The sequence below is a fragment of the Pipistrellus kuhlii genome, unplaced genomic scaffold (assembly GCF_014108245.1).
Source record: "Pipistrellus kuhlii isolate mPipKuh1 unplaced genomic scaffold, mPipKuh1.p scaffold_m20_p_3, whole genome shotgun sequence".
NCBI classification, from domain to species: Eukaryota; Metazoa; Chordata; class Mammalia; order Chiroptera; family Vespertilionidae; genus Pipistrellus; species Pipistrellus kuhlii.
The window spans coordinates 12114898-12136911 of NW_023425529.1; the positions used below are offsets into that span (position 1 = coordinate 12114898).

At 42.0% G+C, this 22014-nt stretch overlaps 1 protein-coding gene and 2 non-coding genes across 9 annotated transcripts in view; all 3 read right to left on the reverse strand.

Moving 5' to 3' along the window:
* TMPO (thymopoietin) overlaps positions 1 to 11438 on the reverse strand; it is a 28578-nt gene extending 17140 nt beyond the window's left edge. For 2 of the 7 annotated variants that reach the window (XM_045587638.1, XM_045587637.1), the window contains exons 1-3: positions 10685 to 11417; positions 3457 to 3583; positions 865 to 1023 (exon numbers count right to left, since the gene is read on the reverse strand). In XM_045587638.1, coding sequence (XP_045443594.1) covers positions 865 to 1023; positions 3457 to 3583; positions 10685 to 10957 — 559 coding nt within the window. In that variant the 5' untranslated portion in view covers positions 10958 to 11417. Of the gene's footprint in view, positions 1 to 864; positions 1024 to 3456; positions 3584 to 10684 lie in introns of all 7 variants that reach the window. The other 5 variants (XM_045587636.1, XM_036458960.2, XM_036458961.2 and 2 more) reach the window with 5 other exon arrangements.
* Positions 11439 to 20873: 9435 nt separating this feature from the next.
* TRNAW-CCA lies at positions 20874 to 20945 on the reverse strand. The gene has a single exon. It is a non-coding gene; the product is annotated as a tRNA-Trp (tRNA).
* A 770-nt stretch (positions 20946 to 21715) lies between these two features.
* Positions 21716 to 21787, reverse strand: TRNAD-GUC. The gene has a single exon. It is a non-coding gene; the product is annotated as a tRNA-Asp (tRNA).
* Positions 21788 to 22014: the final 227 nt, after the last annotated feature.

Here is a 22014-nt window from a genome sequence, read left to right on the forward strand (position 1 = left end):
TTGGGTCAAATTAAGTAATCATGAAATTTGGGTCAAATTAAGTAATCATGAAATTATAAAACAAGTCATATAAATGAAATGAATATTTACCAATATAAACTTGTTCTTATAATAAATTTTAAAAGGTCATTTATTTCTTGTACTATTTTCAAAAATATTTAAAAATTCGGTCAAATTTTCTTAAAATAGTCCACTAAAATATCTGCTCTGTAGTTGTCTTGAAATCAGATTATTTAGCAAAAACTGTCAATTTAAATGCTTATAGAAAACAGAGAAAACATAACATATGTAAACACTTCTGCTATATATTAATTACAAGAAATCAAACAGACAAGTAATAAGTGAAATCTTGGCAATATAACAGAATAAAGAAAAGTGACAAAGATTTAGCATGATACTATTAATATAGATATTTTAAAGTACAAAGTAATACCATGTATTAGATAGGTGCATATAAAAAACATTTAAAAGTGGGCTGGAAAGAGAAGCATAAACTAAGGTCAGTGATTATTACTATGTAGACAATACTTGGAAAGGAATAAGTGGGGCAACTTTGTCTTTATTTGTAATACTTTATTCTCTTAGAAAAAACGAGATTTTAAGCAAAAAAGACAAAGATACTTAGGTAGTTTTAGGTGACAGAAAATTAGACACTTGTACTCTTCTGTTTCTTAAGAATTTTCAAGAAAAGCTATTTTAAATCCAATTACTTGAAAAATTAATGATACAGTATGAGCAAAAATTATATGTTTTGGTAATATTATTTTAAATTTTATTTCCTACATGGTTACTGTATCTTATGAGCCTGAAAAAAAAAAAAACCCAAAACACTATATATTTGATTAACATCATTTAAAACTTTACCTTCTTCGTTGTCACTGTATCTGTCAGAATCATTACTTCCATTCTGTCTTGTATTTTCTGCTGAAGAAGAAATTGTTGGCAAAGGAGTAGAAGATCTTGAGTCTGTTCCTTGTTCCCTCAATTTCAACAGTTTTTTCTCATATAGCTTCCTGGTTGTTCCTATATTAAGGCAGAACTCGCTTTAGTATTTATATTGTCTTACTTAAAATAAGCTCAAACATTATCTTTAGCAACATTAAAATGTTACGTTTATTCTTTGCTTTGTAATTAAGTGCTGAAAAATGAAATTTTTAATAATTTTTTTAACCTTTGCCCGAGGATGTTTTTATTGTTTTGGGGGGAGGGGGGGGAGAAAAAGAGAAAGGGGAGGAAGAGAAACATCAATTGGCTGCCTCCCATATGCATCCTACCTGGGAATCAAACCCTCAACTTTTTGGTATACAGACTCTAGCCAACTGAGCCACCTGGTCAGAGTTATATAATGAATTGTTTTATAAAAATATATCTTTATAGTATTTTAACACATAATTACAACAATGTTTCTTTTATATCAATAGCATGGAATATATAAATTGATACAGGTCTTTTTAGATAACCTACTGAAGAAACAGGTATTATTGAGTATTTTTGCCCCCAAGGTTTTAGAATTTGTATATTTCCTCCAGTACTACATAATATAATAGTACTTGCCTTTGTAGAAACTCTATTTTTATTAAACAGTTGTACTCATCTAAATTATTGTGATTAGAACCCCACAACTTGCCCAGCCAGAGTGGCTTAGTGATTGAGTACTAACCCATGAACCAAGAAGTCCTCCAGTTCAATTCCTGGGTCAGGGCACATGCCTGGATTGGAGGCTTGTTACCCCATTGGGGGTGTGCAGAAGGCTGCCAAGTGATGTTTCTCTCTCACTGATGTTTCTATCTCTCTCTCTCTTTTCCTCTCTTTCTAAAAAGTCAATAAAAACATATTACGTAACAACAAAATCCCTTTAAGAGATTAATATGCACCATCCAGTTATGAGAAAAGTACACATTTTTAAATAAGTATTTTTTTTTATTATTGATTTCAGAGAAAGGAGAGAAACATCATGATGAGAGAGAATCATTGATCGGCTGCCTCCAGTATGCCCCCTTGCTGAGGATCCAGCCTGCAACCCAGGCATGTGCCCTTGACTGGAATCGAACCCAGGACCCTTCAGTTTGCAGGCCAGCACTCTATCCACTGAGCCAAACCAGGTAGGGCTATAAATCACATTTTAAAAATGTAAATGTGTTTGGCATAATGTTGGTTGGAAGATACAAAACTTCAGTTATGCCAGATGAATATGTCTGGAAATATAATATGTAATTGTGTAAATTTACTGTTGAACCACTGATCGGGGATGAGGGTAACCGTGGGAAGGTCCATGGGTGGTTGGCCAGCTGGCCCTGCCCCTGATGGGGGCTGGAAGAGGCCTGCTGATGGGGCAGAGCTTGCTGGGAGGAGGGGCCACAGGCTGATCAGGGTGGTGGGGGCCCATCGGGAGTGGGGCCAGCTGGAGGAAAGGGCAGCAGGCGGTTGGCTGGCCAGCCCTGCTCCTGATTGGGGTGGAGTTGGGCAGGGTGATCAGGGGCAGGATTGGCTGGGGGGAAGGACCATGGCGAGGGAGGTTTGGCCAGCTGCCCTGCCCTCAATCGGGGCAGTTCGCTGGCCACAGTGGGCGTCACAGCAACCTGTCATTCTGGTTGTTACGGCATTCTGATTGCAGGCTTTATATATATGTAGATTATAATACCAATTTTTTAACATCCCCCTTTTGCATTTTAAATAAAATTTTATAAGGGTACCAAATGTCTGCTGGTAATTATATTAATAGGCAAGTACTATTTACTTCAATACAGTTATTAAATAAAACAAAAGAAAGGCGCACCCAAAATCCTTCTTTGCTCCAATGGAGAAAACAAACCCACAAATCTCCAGTGTGCAAACTTTTACATAACTTAGAAGATCAAAATATGTAGGACTTCCTCACCCTGAGATTATATATTGCCAAGACCTTCTAAAATTAAGGCATACTCAGCCTTATAAAAGTAACCAAATGATAGCAATTCAGTGTATTTAGTTCTAAGTTTTCTCTTTTTAGTTTGCTCTTCAGGGTATCATTCTTGAATTCCAACCAAAACAAGATTTTTTATGATTCTTCATGTGCACATATTAAATTGGTTTTAATAACAGAAAATGCTAGGTATTGATGAATTTGAGTTATATTAACAAGCCTATTACTAAATTACTATTTAAATGACTTTGGCCAGTCATGTTACCTCAGATTTTCCTCAACTGACATATAAGACTGTATTACCATGTGTCTCACCAGGTAATATGAGCATATATGAAACAATCTTGACAACAGAGGTAAAGTGATCTTGGAAACTGTCTAGTTCAATTCCCTCATTTATAGTTAAAAAAAATTTTTTTAAAAAGAAGTAAGGTCCTTGCAATATAAATGATTGAAAGAATGGTCTTTAGAACCCAAACTTAACTGCTAGGTAAAAGGGAAAAACAATTTGTGGTACTACTTCACAGAAAGATGTTTGAAATTTGTCAACTTACCCACAATAGGGCCAGGATTCACCCCATATTTCACAAGCTGATCCAGAAGATCTTCATTAGTGAGTTCGGTTACATCTAAATTATCTTTATCTTCTAGTCTGGGTTTATCAGTTTTCTTTGTGGCTTTCTGTAAACAAAGTCCCGTTATCATTTCAATATGAATTTTAAAATATTCATTTACTATATAAATAACACTATATACAATAAACATGGAAATTCACCTTCAAGTTGATTTATAGTTATATTAAGCCTTAGCTATTTAACTAAATTAAAAGTAACTACTTGTTTGGAGATATTTTCTTTTCTTTTTTTTAAATATATTTTATTGATTTTTTACAGAGAGGAAGAGAGACGGATAGAGAGTTAGAAACATCGATGAGAATCATCGATCAGCTGCCTCTTGCACACCCCCTACTGGGGATGTGCCTGCAAACAAGATACACGCCCTTGACCGGAATCAAACCTGGGACCTTTCAATCTGCAGGCCTACGCTCTATCCATTGAGCCAAACCGGTTTCGGCTGTTTGGAGATATTTTCTAAGTTTGGTTATAATTACACAAACCTAGAAGCCAATCAAGTAATTCAATTTTACAGACATTAATATTATTTTATTTTTATTTATTTCAGAGACTGAAGAGAGAAAGATAGAAACATCAATGATGAGAGAGAATCATTGGTCAGCTGCCTCCTGCAAGCCCCCCACTGTGGCAGCCAACCAGCCTGAATTGGGCCCCAATTAGCATCCCCTGCCTGGCCGGCCCTGCCCCCCATAGCGCCTAAACATCCTGACTGGGAATGGGGCTGGCTGGGGACCAATCAGGGGTGGGGCCAACTGGGCCAACTGCCTGTGGCCCATCTCTCTCACTGGCTCAGTCCAATGGGCTCCCATCAGGGAAGGCCAGCCAGACCCAATGTGCACAATTTGTGCACCGGGCCTCTAGTAATAATCTTACTTAATAATAGACAAACATGTAAAATGCCCATACCTCTGCTATGCCCACAGTCAAGAAGGATATGCAAATTAACCAGACAAAATGGCAGGTTAATTTGCATATGGAGGTGTGGAGCAGCCAGGAGGGGTGGGATGCCTGCTATGTGATGGCAGAGGGAGCTACAGGAACCGTGCTACAGACAGAAGCAAGGACTTGCAAGCTCCTGATTGGGCCGGGAGCAGGGACTTAAGCCAGGGGAAGGAAGGCCTATACTTGCACGAATTTCATGCAATGGGCCTCTAGTAATAATAAAATAAAATCCAACAGTTGTATAGTATCACCTATGAATCCCTTATTTTAAAATCACTACCATTAGTAGTAAAGATGCTCAAGTATAATAATTATTGTTTTGAAACAGATTTTAGTGAATACTTATGTACCAAGCTGTTTTCTAAGTACTTTGTATGTATTAAATTAATGAATAAAAATCCTATGAGATAGATACTAATATTCCCATTTTTACAGAAAAAACTCAAGCATACTTTTGCATGGGTAACTCAGACATTCTGCATAATATGCTGTATAGTAATGTTTGAGTAGACTAGTCATACATCATTTTCACAAACTTACTTTACTCAATTCTGAAAAATATATTATGGTAACCTTGCATTGTTCTGGCATTAAATAAAAACAAAAAAAGTTTAGAAATCACGTTACCCTATATCATAAAAGCCTAATATGCTAAGTGCCTGACCATTCGCTCGACCAGTCACTATGACGCGCACTGACCACAAGGGGTAGATGCTCTGACCGGTAGGTTAGCTTTCTGCTGGGTTTCGGCCAATAAGGACTAGGTGAGATGGGCCATGCACACCCTGGAGCCCTCCTACGGTCTCTCCCTAGTCCCAATCATGCACCAGTGGGATCCCTCAGCCTGGGCTACTCCCTCTTGCAATCCAGGACCTCTATGGGGATATTGGAGAGCCAGTTTTGGCCCAATCCCTGCAGGCCAGGCTAAGGAACCCCACCAGTGTACAAACCCATGCACCTGGCCTCTAGAAGTAGTAGTATAAATTGCTAAGCACTAGACACTTTCAGAAATGCAACCTACTGTAAGCCTCAACCTAATTAAGTAGCTATTATTGATAGATTATTCCTATTCTCCAAATGAAAACTGAGCATCTAATGGACAATGTTCATTATTAAAAGTCATCTAAATAAGCAGCTGACCCAGAATTTAAATCTATAACCCTGATTCAGAAGCCTGTACACTTAGCATCTTATTGTAGAGTCTGATGGCAATGTATGATTTAATTAATATTGACCATCATTAGCATATTTTGGTTGCTGTTGTTAATCCTCACTGGTGGATTTTTTCCCATAGATTTTTAGAGAGTGTGGAAGGGAAAAGAGACACAGAGAAACATCATTGCCTCCCACCTGGGGGATTTGAACCTGCAACCACTGTACATAACCTTTGACTGGAATCGAATCTGGGACCCTTCAGTCAGAGGCTGATGCTCTATTCACTGAGTCAAACTAGCCAGGACACATTAGCATAGTACTTTTTAAAGTTTTGTTCCATGTCTTCAAATATTTCCTGGTAAGAATTCATAATCCTGACAGAGCAAGATCATTCAAGAAAGTTATGCTCCACTGGATTCAAAATTGTTACAATACTTTGCATCCTGGCAGTAACAGGCAGGCTGCCAACTCTGTAAATGTTTTTGTTTTTTTTTCCCCTACAATCAACACCTAAAAATACTGGTGTCACCAAAATGCATAAAAACCTTAGAAATAGAAAACTAAAACCCAAAACCAAATTTCGGACATGAAAACATTTTTGTCATGTTACATCAAATGAATCTGAGAGACGACAGCAATGACAGAAATAAAACAATTGCTCAGTAGTTGATTGTTGTCCCTTGCACAAAAAGCTGTTGGTTTGATTCCCCATCAGGGCACATACCTAGGTTGTGGGTTCAATCCTTGTTATGGGGGCATATGGGAGGCAACTGATGGATGTTTCTCCCATCATCTCTCTCTAAAATCAGTAAGAACCTTCTTTTAAAAAATATTCCTCATAAACCCATGTTTAAATGCTATGCCCTTGGCCAAATCCAGTTTGACTTATTTTAAAATGTTAAAAATTCACCACCTAGAAAATTAGCCTTTTCTGCATCTCTGACACAATTTGGCTTTCTCACAGATTACAAACATTCTTTAAGAAATGTGAGTTTAGCCGAAACTGGTTTGGCTCAGTGGATAGAGCATCCGCCTGTGGACTGAAAGGTCCCAGGTTCGATTCCGGGCAAGGGCATGTACCTTGACTCCAGGCACATCCCCAGTGGGGGTGTGCAAGAGGCAGCTGATTGGTGATTCTCTCTCATTGATATTTCTAACTCTCTATCCCTCTCTCTTCCTCTCTGTAAAAAATCAATAAAATATATTAAAAAAAAAAAAAAAAAAAAAAAAAAAAAGAAGAAATGTGAGTTTAGCCCAGCTGGTGTGGCTCAGTGATTGAGCACCAACCTATGGACCAGGAGGTCATGGTTTTATTCCCCTTCAGGGCACATGCCTGGGTTGCAGGCTAGATCCCCAGGAGGGGCCCTGCTGGAGGCAGCCAATCAATGATTGTCTCATCACTGATGTTTCTTTCTCCCTCTCCCTTCATCTCTAAAATCAATAATAATAATAAAAAAAGTTAATTCTTCCCATGTTCCATTAAAAAAAAGAAATGTGAGTCTATATTGTTACTATAAATGGAACTAACAATGACTAGAACACAAAATGTACACAGAAAAGGAATATTCAAAAGAGAATTTCACTATTATAAATGCCAAAATGCTTTTCCTATATATTCAATATTTTTCCTATACCTGACAAACCTGTCTATTAGACTCCGAAGTTAATTTATAACCATTTACTAAATGTGCTTTAAAACAGATTTTAAATTTCTGCTTTTTATGATGTTTTTGACCAATTACCACTATTAGCTTTTTCTTTTTTTAAGAGACTATTTAAAAAAAATTTTTTTATTGACTTCAGAGAAGGGAGAGGTTGATGAAAAACATCAACAATGAGTGAGAATCATTGATCAACTGCCTCCTGCACAACCTTTACAGAAGACTGAGTCCACAACCCAGATATGCCCTTGATCACATTTAAACCTGGGACCCTTCAGTCTGCAGGCCGATGCTCTATCTATTGAGCCAAACCAGCTAGGGCCCACTATTAACTTCAAGTTGTTCACACTATGAAGCCTAGCCAAGAATACACATTTTTTTTTTTTAAGTTTTAAATACAAGTAGAGAGGTCCTAACTTTATGGCTGTGAAGTAGTTTTTCTCTATACGTATCAAAACATAAGATGACATATAAAAGGCTTAGCATGCCACTGAACATTGAATTAAAATGTTAATTCCTTTCATCCAGAGTTTATTTGCATAGTGTTAAACAACTTGGATAATATGGGAAATTTGAGATTACAAAAATAATAAAACATGACTATCATACAAAAAATTAAAAAATAATAAATTAAGGTGGTAGGCAGGGTCAGCAAAAATCCATTTCCAGTACTTCAGAGCATAAGACAGGAACTAAAAAAATGTTGAGTAATTAAACTGAAATTTAGAACACAATTTAGAATACTCTTCTAAAACTAATTGAAAAACAAACATCAAAACCAAGATGGTTGTTTCTGTAGAAAATGAGTCATCAAAGTAAGAACAGTAATGCTATCCTTCCTATTCTATATATAAAAGCTTCATATGCAAATAGATGAAAGGACAAAATGACAGGTCACTCTGATGCACACTTACCACCAGGGGGAGTGCTACTCAGCCAGAGCAGGGCTCACAGCAGTGCTAAGGAGCAGATGGGCAGTAAGCAGAAGAGTCCCTGACTGTGAGAGGGTGCAGACTAGGCTGAGACCAAATTTTGGGCACCTGGCCTCTAGTCCTATTATAAAGCATACAATCAAATACTTCTATGGTTCAAGAATGTTTGTGCCCTGGCCAGTGTTGCTCAACAGTTAGAGCACCAGCCTATGTACATAAGGGTCTCAAGACTGATCCCTAGACATGGGCATATACCTGGTTTGCAGGTTGTACCAGCTTCTGCAGGAGGCAACTAATCCATAAGCCCCTCTGATGATCACACCACGATGTTGCCAACCACCCTTTCCCAGCCTCCTTCCCTCCTTTCCACTCTCTAAAAATTAACAACAAAACATTCTAGGTTAAGAATTAACAACAAAAAAGAATGTCTGCATAGACCAAGATAGGGTTCTATAGAAGACCTGTTATTTATTATATTTTTTAAATGTGCTCATTTAAATGGAAAATATTTCATTTTCAGCATTGGCCTGTTTGGCTCGTAGATAGATAGGGCGCCGTCCTGCAGACTGAGGGGTCCCAGGTTTGGTTCCAGTCCAGGGCGCTTGCCTGGGTTGCTGTTTCAGTCCCCAGTTGGGGGCATGCAGGAGGCAGCAATCAATGATTCTCTCATCATTGATGTTTCTATCTCTCTATCCCTCTCCCTTCCTCTCTTGAAATCAATAAAAATATTTTTAAAAACTTCATTTCAGCCAAATCTTTACTGAAATAATTTGAGCATTACTTTCTTTTTCAGAAGGACTGGAGAAAAACGGATGAGGGATATGCTCTGTTTCAAATGTAAATCTGTTTTTTGTTGTTTTTTTATGTAAGAGTCAACTGGCTTTCTTTAAATCCACAAAAACAAGACATCAGAAACAATAAGGTCAGTCTTTATTTGCTTATTTTAAAATATTTATTTACTTATTTATTTATTTCAAAGAGGAAGGTAAAGTTAGAGGAAAAAAAATCAATGATGAGAGAGAATCATTGACTGACTGCCTCTGCTACCGATCAATCTGCAACCTGGGCAAATATCCTGACCTGGAATCCTACGTGACTTCTGGTTCATAAGTCAATGCTCAACCACTGAGCCATTCCGGCCCAGCAGTCTTTTATTTATTGAACAAATACAGACCTGGTACTACTATTTTCCAGGCACTGGCTTAAGTTGTAAGATTTTCAATTCTTGAAAGCCCGGGCTAACATTTTCAATTAAATTTATATGTATTTATTACATCTTTCTTTTATTTCTATTATTATGGGTAGTCCAGAAAGCCCATCAGATAGATTAAAGTTAAACAACATAACTTCGAAACAAGTACTTTTGAGTTATACCAATAAGTAGTAGCAACAGTTCCAAGCTCAATATTCTAAATTCTGACAAAGCACTGTCCCTAACATCAATCACTACTTGAAACTACATTCTGTTAGGATTCAAAGTCTGGTAACTTGATAGATTCTTACCAGCAAAACAACCTATTGAAACCTACCGAACAAAACCCCCAAACTGTTCTCAAACAAACTATCCATTTGCTGGAGCCAATCTGAGATTTTTACCCGCGATTAGATATTCCAAAATGTGACACTGACATACCAGAATGTCATGAAATAAACGTGTGTCTCATGTTTCCGAAGTCTTTGCTTTCCTTCTACAAATCTGTCAAAAAAAAAAAAAAATCCAAAAAACCCAAGCCCTTAACAACCAGAATTTTAAAACATTTGAGTCTGTAAGAAAACCGTTTAAAGGCGTATTTTTAAATGCTCATTTTAAGGTCCCCCGCAAAAAAGATGACCTCGCTACTTAGAAAAGAACAACACAAACAAGAACATAAACGGTTCAAAAAGCCCTCCAGATTAAAAAAAAAAAAAAAAAAAAAAAAAAAAAGGACAACCTAAAAAGGCGGGAACGTAGTATTTCAAATGTTGGTGAGACATTAATATGCACAAACCGCCCTCCAGGGAGCGCTCCGAGACTCAGTTACCAGTCCCTGCAGTTCAGAAAGCGGGAAAACGCTCAAAGGTGTATAACCCGGAGCGGTTTCGGGCTGGCCCCTCCTTAGCGCTTTCAGTCCCCGTCCGAACACCGAGCCGGCGGCCCGTCCGGCGCCACCGAGCCCCCCGCCGCCCGCGCCAACCCCCGCGCACACACCAACTTCACCCCCTCCGGGCGCACGCAGCCACAGCGCCGGCCCCGGGGCCCCGACTCCGGGGCTCTCCTCTCCAGCGCCCTCCCTCCCTCCCCTCCTCTGGCCTACAAGGCCGGCGCAGGGCCCGCGTCCGGCCCCGCCGCCGAGGAGGAGGAGGAAGAGGAGAAGGAGGAGGCCCGAGGGGGGCGCCGCGGAGGGAGGACCGCGAGCGCGCGGGGAAGCGACAACCGTCCAACGGCCGCCCTTTGTACCCCGGGCCGGGCACCCTTACCCTGCCGACGGCGGCGGCGCGGCCGCGGCCCGCGGCGGCGAGGACCGGGGTGGGCTCGCGCTCCTCGTCGCTGGAGAAGTCCGGGGGCCCCTTGCTGTTGGCGCCGGCGGCGGCGAGCGGCGGCCGGTTGCGCGCCGTGAGGTGCTGCAGGTAGAGCTGCACGTACACGTCTTTGCGCTGCTCCCCCGCCGGCAGCGTCACGTTGTTGGCCACCAACTCGCTCTTCAACTTCTCCTTGGTCAGCACCGAGGGGTCCTCCAGGAACTCCGGCATCGCGGCGGCGGCGGCGGCGAAGCCCCTTCCCCGCGGCCGTCACTGGGGCGCTCACGCCGGCGCGCTCGCTCCTCCTCGCCTTGGGGTGCGGGCTGCTGCCTCGGAGCCTCGCGGCTTCCGCTGGAGGAGAGGCGCGCGGAGAAAACAAAAAAACAACAAAAACACACACCAAAAAAAAAAAAAAAAAACGCTCCCAGAAAGCAAAGCAAAAAGGCGGACACAAAAGCCCCCGGCGCACAACTGCGGACCAAGTGCAGCCCCAGCCAGGCGCCCGCACCAACCCCAGCCCACACACACACACCACAGCCACGGAAAGCAGCCCGCTGCGCCCACGCCCCAAGAACGCGCGCCGCCATTGGCCGGAGGCCGGAAGAAGCGCGGCGCTGATTGGCCCGGCGCCTCGCGCGGGTTCCATTAGCCGCGGCGCTCTGCGAGAGGCTGTGGAGACGCAGTTTAAAAGCCGCTCGGGCGGGAGCGCTGCGCCGCCGGCCCCGTTTCTGTTGCCCTCTCTTTTTTCTCCACCCTTTCCCCCCCGGACTCCGATAAGGAACCAGTCGGGCTGCTTTTGTGCGCGCCGTTTCCTCCCCCCTTTCCTCCTCCCCTCCCTGCTGGAGAAGGAGCCTTCCTCCCCGGGGTCGGTCGGGCGCCCCCCGGGCTGAGTCGCGAGGACCGCGGCCGGGCCTTTCTCACTCTCCGGACCGGACCCGCCGGAGAGGAGTCCCTCCTTCCCCCACCGCGGGCCCCGAAAGGAGGGAGAAGCCGACATGAGTGTGTGCGGACACTCCAGGTCCTTGATTTGATTTACTTTCCAGTAAATATAAAGCAAACGCCTTCACGTCTCGGCTTGGGAATTGTTGCTTCTTTTGTTCCCGAAACTCGGGAGAAGCCAGACCCCCGACTACAGGGAACTTGAAATTGCCCTTGAATTTGTGATGAAATTGTCAAAAATTCCACTTGCTTCTTACCCCGAAGGCTGGGGCATTCATCGTTCCCTGCGGACAGTTAGTTGGGGCTCAGCTGTCTTTTTGTTGGGAGCCGTCTCCGAGTTGCCCTCCACCTGTACCTGACCATAATGTAAACAAAACCTAACGTGTAATAAATTCAACAAGACAAAAGGGGACATTTATGAATGCCTGAACGGGCAACTTAAGATAACTGAGGTGGATATGTACTCGATTTTAATCATGCCCAGTGATTGATGATTAGGCCGGGAAGCTCTAAACCACATTGTTGAATCAAATTCAAACCTGGTGAAGTCTCAGAAGTTTGTTACAATGAACATATCCTCCTCAGAAATGCCATGGGTGGCGAATATCTGCATTTCTTAGGAACTTACATGTTTCGATGCTTTCTTCCAAGGAAGGAGCAAGAAGCTGAGATTGGATCTAGCGGTGTCTTAGTCATTTACCCAGATTCTGATCTCCAAACTAGTTTATAAGCTGCTTTAAAATGATTTTTAAACGTTTATCTGATTTCTGCATGGTTAAGTTGGAGTAATTTTTAACAGCTTTCACTGAAAATGTTTCCTGTGGATTAAAGTCACTTTATTTTGTCCAAGTGGAAGAGGCATTTCTTTTCATGAAAGGTTATTCTCCTAGAGGCAATTTTATATTTTATTTTTTTCTACAAACCTCAGTATTTGCATATATTTAAGCAACAGCGTTAAACTTAGTAATACTAATTAAATATTGTGTTTTGATTAGCAAGCTTCACTGAACACATAGGCGAAGAAGGGGAAACGGAACTGAATGGCAACGGACCAAGCTTTTGCAGGACTGGTAACCTCACAGACGGATGAATGCCGATAGCACGGTCCTGATGTGCACTATGCCTGCCACAGTTCAGTGACTTCTTCCAGTATAGCCTCAAATTGTAATGGGCAGAACAACAAAGTACTGAGCACAATCTCTGCAGGTTGTCCAGCTAAATCGTCACCCTGTAAAGTTTGGCTCTGGCTCAACTGTACTAATAGTTTTTAAGAGGTAGTACGTTTTGCTATTCTCACTGAAAAGTGTCAGCATTACCAGAGCTAGATTTGATCTGACTGCAATGGTCTCCAAGCTGCTATGGTTTGATAATACCTGGGCAGCTGGTTGCTGAAGTGGGTCCTCAGAGGAGGTGGCATTACTGACACTTAAGGATAATCTTGTCCATTAATAGAATGTGAGCAGAGTAAAATTTGGGAGTCACAGAGCTACCTGTGAGAATCAACCGAGGATACTACGGTACACTGGGACTCTGTTTTCATAGGGCCTTTGCACCAGAAATTTTCCAGACAGTGTAATCTTTAGAGGCAGTAATTCAGCCTATTTTACCACAAGCAAAAAGATAAAAATTAAAAATCACCTGTTGCATCTGAAAGTTGTTTTAAATAGACATAGCACCATGCCTACAGGCTAATAGTAAAGATAACTCACAAAGAACTACAGTCTAGTCAGGGGTCCTCAAACTTTTTAAAGTGGGGGCCAGATCACGGTCCCTCAGAGAGCTGGAGGGCTGGACTATATGAACTACTAATTCCTACTGTAACACCTCGGCTGCACTCACTGCCCAAAAAACCTGGCGGGCCGGATCAGACTCCTCTGCGGGCCGCATGTGGCCTGCGGGCCATAGTTTGAAGACCCCTGATTGATGCCTGAAATGTTCCCTGAGCAGAAGCATCATTTGTAATCCCTTTTATTAATCATCTCACCTTTTCTTTTCCGGGGACACTTACCAACAAGTTACTTGTGGACTCTACATTTCTCAGGAGGCATAGCTGATGTCATATGCTTTCAGACAGTGAGACTGCCTTTCTATGTCATCTACAAACTCCAGTTATTAAAATCAGATTTGATGCCGAAACCAGTTTGGCTCAGTGGATGGAGCCACTGTGAACTGAAAGGTCCCAGGTTCAATTCCGATCAAGGGCATGTACATTGGTTGCAGGCAGGAGGCAGCTGGTCGATGTTTCTCTCATTATCGATGTTTCTAGCTCTCTATCCCTCTCCCTTCCTCTCTGTAAAAAATCAATAAAATGTACTTTAAAAAAAAAATCAGGCTTGGTATCATCCTAGGTGCATCAATATATCCCTCACACTACTTTTTTTTAGTGATGAACCCAGGACCCTTGTCCACTGGTTGATGCTCTAACCCCATGGGCACAAAGGCCATGGCCCATCTGTCTTTACTGCTATCATTTATCATCCTCTTGGCCACTCTACCTCAAAATTACAGGCTGTTGCTCCTTGCTCTAGGTTTTCCTCACCATCTCTTTTGTCTGCATTGTGTGTGAATTCAACATTCTTACAGATGACCCATACGACACCAACGCTTGGCCTCTTGGATGCCTGATCTCTCCATCTCCAAAAGCTTGTTCCTCTTGTCCTGTGGTCAGCAAACTGCGGCTCGCAAGCCACATGCGGCTCGCAAGCCACATGCGGCTCTTTGGCCCCTTGAATGTGGCTCTTCCACAAAATACCACAGCCTGGGTGAGTCCATTTTGAAGAAGTGGTGTTAGAAGAAGTTTAAGTTTAAAAAATTTGGCTCTCGGCCGGGCCCGGAGCAGCAACAGCCAAGTCCAGAGCAACTAGGTCAGGAGCGGCAGTGACCAGACCCGGAGCAGCTGGTTGTGGAACGAACCAGAGCAACAGAGGCCAAGCCCGGAGCAGCCAGGCCCGGAACAGCTCGCTCCTCGCCTGCCCCTGCCCCACGGCTGCCTCTCAGAAATGGCTGGAAACTTTTTTTTTTTTTTTTTTAATCAATCTTTATTGTTCATATTGTTACAAAGGTTCCTCATTTCTTCCCCCCTCCACCAGGTTCTCACCCCACCCTCCACCCCCTCCCCATCCCCCATTGTCCTCATCCATAGGTGCAGTTTATGTTCAGTCTCTTCCTCCCTCCCTTTCCCGGATAGTAAATCCCTTTTCAGATAGTAAATCAGTTACTTAGCATTTTCTCATATCAATAATACCACCACATGCCCAATGATACATTTCACACAAAAGACATTTCCAAATAGGTCAACCAGCCTCATCCAGGCCCCACCCAAGGGACTCACAGATCAACACAGATCAACACCCCAGCCCTATACTAACTCAACACATCCAGATCTAAGCCTTCATCATTTGATTCAGCAGACCCTCAAGTTCCCACAAAAGTTTCCAGCCATGTCTGAGAGGCAGCCGTGGGGCAGGGGCAGGCGAGGAGCGAGCTGTTCCGGGCCTGGCTGCTCCGGGCTTGGCCTCTGTTGCTCTGGTTCGTTCCACAACCAGCTGCTCCAGGTCTGGTCACTGCCACTCCCGACCTGGCTGCTGCTGCTCCGAGCCTGGCCGCACCCGACCCGGCTGCTCCGGGCCCAGCTGCTCCGGGCCTGGCCGCTCCCAGCCTGGCAGCCGCTGCTCCGGGCCTGGCCACACCAGACCCGGCTGCTCTGGGCCTGGCCGCTCCCAGCCTGGCAGCCGCTGCTCCGGGCCTGGCCGCTCCCAGCCTGGCAACTGCTGCTCCGGGCCTGGCCGCACCAGACCCGGCTGCTCTGGGCCTGGCCGCTCCCTGGCTGGAAACTTTTGCGGGAACTTGAGGGTCTGCTGAATCAAGTGATGAAGGCTTAGATCTGGATGTGTTGAGTTAGTATAGGGCTGGGGTGTTGATCTGTGAGTGCCTTGGGTGGGGCCTGGATGAGGCTGGTTGACCTATTTGGAAATGTCTTTTGTGTGAAGTGTATCATTGGGCATGTGGTGGTATTATTGATATGAGAAAATGCTAAGTAACAGATTTACTATCTGAAAAGGTATTTACTATTGGGGAAAGGGAGGGAGGAAGAGACTGAACATAAACTGTGCACCTATGGATGAGGACAATGGGGGATGGGGAGGGGGTGGAGGGTGGGGTGGGAACCTGGTGGAGGGGCGAAGAAATAAGGAACCTTTGTAATAATATGAACAATAAAGATTGATTTAAAAAAAAATTTGGCTCTCAAAAAAAATTTTTTTTGGCTCTCAAAAGAAATTTCTATCGTCATACTGTTGATATTTGGCTCTGTTGACTAATGAGTTTGCCGACCACTGCTCTAGTCTATTCCATCACATCCATTCACTACAGTGGTAAGAATTTGAACCTTGTCATCAATAACTGTTTACCTTCTATATCTCAACTTCAGGCATCCCAATTGTCAATTGCTATCCTTCTCCCTATGGCTTATTATACTCTCAATGACCTAACTGAGACTTCTAATCCATTAACTCCAACACTTGCAAAAAAATCTATTATCCTGCTTCTGCAACCATACACAGTAATCATTTCCAACTCATCGGACTTAGATTCCCTGATCTATTCTTGTAATCAGTCTTTTACAAATGATTTTAACTCTCTTTCCCCAATGTCTCTTTCTAATTTGGAAGTACCTCAACCTTGCTTGGACTGAACCGTGCTGGAACAAACTTTCTCAGTGCTTACGACCAAGTAACCAGTATTACTGGAGAAACATCACACAACAGGGCTGGCTGGTTTTAACTTAACGATCTCATAGGAGCACTCAACACTGGCTGGAAAAGCTAGTCATCTGGATTAATCATTCACACCTTCACTTCTCTTCCACAAAACACTCACATGCCTTTCCTGACCTCTCCCCATTTTCAGCCGGTAACCTTGCCTCATACTTGAGGAAACAGAAACCATCTATAAGGAAAGATGGTGTCAACTTCAGACGGTTAAATCTGCAGTCTTTTTCTCTTGCATCTTTCTTGCTTCAATGGAAGAGTTGTCCCTCTATCAGAGTGAATTCCACCACTTCAACTCTGGATTTCATACTTCTTTTTCAAGAATTTTATTCTTTCAGTCATCTCCTGTGACATTTCTGAATTAAAAAGAAAAAGATTGGCGTTTTATTTTGTGTTACATGCATTCAATATAAATAAAATTTTAAAATGATCTTTTATGTTAATACTGGCATAGGTGTTTTTTTAATCTTTAAATGTTATAGCATTGATACCTAAAAATCTTTAAAACAATGGAAAGGTATGTCTATGTGAAGCCACAGCTTTAAAAAGAAAGTTGAGCTGAAGCTGGTTTGGCTCAGTGGTAGAGCGTCGGTCTGTGGACTGAAAGGTCCCAAGTTCGATTCCGGACAAGGGCATGTACGTTGGTTGCGGGCACATCTCCGGTAGGGGGTGTGCAAGAGCAGTTGGTCCATGTTTCTCTCTCATAGACGTTTCTAGCGCGCTCTCTCTCCCTCTCCCTTCCTCTCTGTAAAAAAATCAATAAAATATATTTAAAAAAAAAAAAGTTGAAACCCTGGTTGGTAGTTCAGTTGATTAGAGCATCATCCCAACACAACAAAGTTGCTTGGTTTCATCCCAGCTGTTTCTTGCTCTCTCTTAAATCAATTTTAAAAAATTTTTAATTGATGTACTTTGTGAGAAAATTCTTCCAAAGCTTTTTTCTAAATCACTTGATAACTGCTTCCATTTTCCTTTTTGAAGTTCTTAATGCTCTTAAATGTACTGCAAACTTTTTTGTTTTTTATTATCAAAACATTACATATAAAATAACATTTTTGTTTTGCATAGGACTCAGTTATGAATTTAAGGGTGACAAAACACTACAAGGTCATAAAAGTCAAGTTCTTAAAAAAATTTTAATATAAAAGAATGATGATACAGCAATCAGTAAAAAAGAAACAAAAAAAAAAATAGAGAACCAATTAGGGTAATATCTCAGTTCTATAACAAACTAAAGTATGTATGGATATGTGTATATTTAAAATATATACAAAAAAAGACTGAATAAATATAGACCAAAATATTTCTAGTAATTTCCTCTAGGTGTTGTGGCACAAGTGATTTTTATTTTTTTCTTTACATATTTCTACATTTCCCAAGATTTATAAAATTAATACATGATTTTGTAACCACAACTACTTTTCTTTTTGAAACAGTGTGAGAATCACTTGGCTTTTCAAACTTCAGTCTGTCACTTTTGCATTTCCAAAGGCTCCATTTTCAGTTCATCCAGAGTATATCAGCCTTAGGTAACTGATTAAAAAGAACCTCAAGAGAGAAAGCTGGCTTATTAAACAGGTGAAATAAATGTTCAAAGCATTCTGTACCAGTGAATAAATCCACTTGGAGGGATAAATGACAGACTGGAAATTTTGTGTGTGAAATAAAACAAAATCACATAGCTATTGTCAGGAGTTGATAATTCAAACATGGATCTGCCTATTACAGACACTTTCCTCACGTCATTTCTATATGATTGCAGACGGTTAAAATGAAGAGTCAGATTTTAGGTTGTTCAAAGTTATAGCGAGTCAGCAAATTGGCCATTCTAAGAAACTACAGACATCCCAGTTTTAAAATCATAGCAGTATTAGTAATGACATATACATACACTGCTTTACAAGTTAGTCTTTTAATTGTTCTCTTAGCAACTCTGTGAGTTAAATAGGACCTCCAGTGTGGCCTTGCTGTATAGGCCAGTGTTAAAACTCAGGTTGCTAGCTCCATCGCCAGCAGGCCTAGAGTAGAGCCTGAAAAATTGCATTCCTTACTCTTTCCCAGGATGCAGGTCTAGAAACATTAAGTCCAGGTGTTGTTGTTGTTTTTTTTTTACATTCTTTGTAAAGCCGCGGCCAACCATTCCACATTCTTGAATAATAGCTCAGCATTGCCCTCAGAATAAAATCTAAACTAGGATGGTACACAGTGAGTGATCTGAACTTTCTTTTTTCTTCTCTAGCCATAATAGAGAACCAGCAGTTCTCCAACAAAGCTGTATTAGTTTTCCAGGACTGCCTTTAACAAAATGATTAACAACGTAAATCAACCTGCTGGGACTATCTCACAAGAGTACGATTTTGTACAAATTAGATAACATGCTCTGTGCAAGCTAAGATCAAGTATTGTTGCATGTAGGTAATATGCTATATATGCAAAGGTTGCTGGGGAGAGAAAGAACATAAGTTTTTTTAGTTTTTTTTAAAATGTATTTTATTGATTTTTCACAGAGAGGAAGAGAGGGATAGTGAGTTAGAAACATCGATCAGCTGCCTCCTGCACACCCCCTACTGGGGATGTGCCCGCAACCAAGATACATGCCCTTGACCAGAATCAAACATGGGACCTTTCAGTCCGTAGGCTGACAGTCTATCCACTGCGCCAAAACAGTTTTAGTAAGAACGTAAGTTTTGTAACAGACTAAGTTGTGTCTCCCTAAAATCCATAAGTTGAAGCCCAAACCCCCAGTATCTCAACCTGGGGCTGGAAATAAGGCCTTTTAAAGAGGTGATTAAGTTAAAATGAGGCAATTAGAGTGGTCCTAATCCAATCTGACAGGTGTCGTTATAAAAGGATATCGTAGTATAGGGAAAGACTGTGAGAGGATACAGTGAAAAGGTGGCCATCTATAATAAATCAAAAACAGGTTTCAGAAGAATCCAACCCTGCTGTCACCTTGATCTTGGACTTCTAGGCTCCAGAACTGTGAGAAAATAAATTTCTATTGTTTAAGCCATCCATTCTGCGGTACTTTGCTATAGCAGCCCTAGCAAACTAATTTCAACCTCTATTTTTGTAGTTGAAGAAATCAGATCCCAGGAACATTAAGCAACAAGAGCTTGACTCAAGAAGGCATTCAAATATGTCCATTGGGTAAATAAATTCCTTAAAAGTCACATAGCAAACTTTTCATTATTTTTCAAGGTCTTCCACAATAAGGCCTTCTTGAACTACCCAGGGCAGTTAATGTCCCTATTTTAGCACCATCACACCACTCTGTTTATGCTACTTTCATGGCACTTATCCCAAAGTATTTATGGTATTTGGTTACTTAACAAATTTGTCTACTGCTGCTCAAAAGAAAACAAAAAAAACAACAATACACACAAACTCATTTTTACTCAGTCTATCATTTTCCTTAGTGCTTTAGCACAGTATCAGGCTCATCATACGTGGTGGTCCATAAATACCTATTGAAATGGATGATCTAATCTCAATCTAACCAAATAGGAAAAGGAAAAACTAATTACATAAAGTGAAAATACAGGGTTCAGCTCTACTGCTATTATTAGGTTGAATCCTAAGAAATTAATATTTGGTATTTTCAAAACACTGAACAAAGAAAACTCGGAGTTTTATGGATCGTATTAAATACAAATCTAAACATATTCATTTCTTACAGCCTTGCTATTTATTTTTTGTACAAGTATTTGACACATGCCTGTTAGGAACTATGTAGTACTAAAAGTTCTGAAGCTTACAAAAGGAATAGAGTAGTTGAAAGTGGCTGATATGGCACCACTCACATGAAAATATGGTGCACTGATGTATCACTTAAATTCAACCGTTTATTTCCACCTTTATTAGAAACATCTAGTGAGGAGGGGGATCTGGAGTCAAGTCACTTGGCTTGTTCTCTTGGGTGACCCTTGTGAGGTCGCTCACTATTCCTGTGTGTCACAGTTTTACCTATAAAAGTGGGATATTAATCGCATATTTTAAGATTGTCTACAGTGCCTGGCACTCGGACTAAACCATGTAAACTATTATAATACTAAAAGTTAGGAATTCTATTCTTTTTTTCTTGCTTTCAAAAAGGCAAGAAAAGCGGGTCTAAAACCAGCTTTGGAAAACCAGCTAGCACAGTATATTGTACCGTGGACTGATATGCCCACTGAAACACCCTCATTTTCACACATTATGCCTATTAAAATGACAGAAAACTCACTTTCGAAGGCCAAACAGTACAAGAATCATGATCCTTAAGGCTCTATGCTATAGAGTGAATCTGGTCCCTTTGCAGAGTAAGGATTATTAGGATACCATTTGAACGAGGAAGATTTAATTCTAAAAAGGCAACGGCATTTTCAAAAAAAATGGCGGGAAAACTTCTAGGCTTCGAAGAGGCCCGTGGTTGAGAAGGAAACAAAATAAAAGTGCCATGACCCCGACGTGATTCGAACACGCAGCCTTCTGATCTGGAGTCAGACGCGCTACCGTTGCGCCACGAGGTCCTGCTGGGCTGTGCCTCGCGCAGGGTCTTAGGACTCCGGTAACATGGCGTCTCTTTTGTACAGCCCCGGCGGCTCCTTCTGGATTTTTCTCCCGGCCCCTCCGTTAGGTTCAGGTCGAAGCCCAAGTCGGAGGTGGAGACTGATACCTTTACCACCAAGAGCTTCCTAACAGATAGCCCTCCACCGAGGTGGGGACGGAACTCGCGGAGACCGGAGGAAGGAGTTTCCGTTCAGTCCAGCCCCCACGTTCGGAGGAAATCCGTCCTTCCTCTTCAGGAAGCGATTTCCGTTCGTACCCGCCCGGCGAGGGGCGGAGACTCCGCCCTCTCCCTGCCTCTCCCCTCCCCCACGGGGCCCGCGAGCCGAGGTCGCGACCTTCCTCCGTTGCAATTTGGCGGGGCTTCACTGCGCACGCGCACGCCTTTGCCAGCCAGCGGCTCGGAGGGAGCCAGGAGGTCCGCCCGAGCGTTTTCCTTCCCTCTCTTTCTTTGCCAACGTTATAAAAGCGTTTTCTCTCAGTGTAGTAACTTATTTCTTGGTGAGGATGAAGCTTAAAAGTCATTATGTAGAAAAGACACGCAAAGAAATGAACCAAAAATTAGTATGTTGTCTTTGTCAGCAATGTCGCGCACTTGAATGACAAGGAAAATAGGGATCGGAAAGGATAGAAAAGACACGCCAATTTGAAAAAAACACACCTATTTGCCTATTGCTGAATTACAAGGAAGATAGAGAGGGGCGGTAAGGGAATTAATAAAAAAAACTTCAACCTCCCCGTCGGGGAATTGAACCCCGGTCTCCCGCGTGACAGGCGGGGATACTAACCACTATACTAACGAGGAGCTGCTGCTGCTAGTCCTCCCAGATTTCACTTTAAAGCTTCTAAAGCGTTTTCTCCCGCCTTCTTATGTATCTCCACTTCTAACCCGGAAGTGTCAAAACGCAGTGAACTCCTCGGTTAATTATTCTTTCTCAGTACTTTGGACCCGTGGGGGGAAGAAAAGAGTTAATAAATGGGCGCGAATAAATGAAACAAAATGCGCTTCCAGTTTTAGGGGTGGTGCATTGT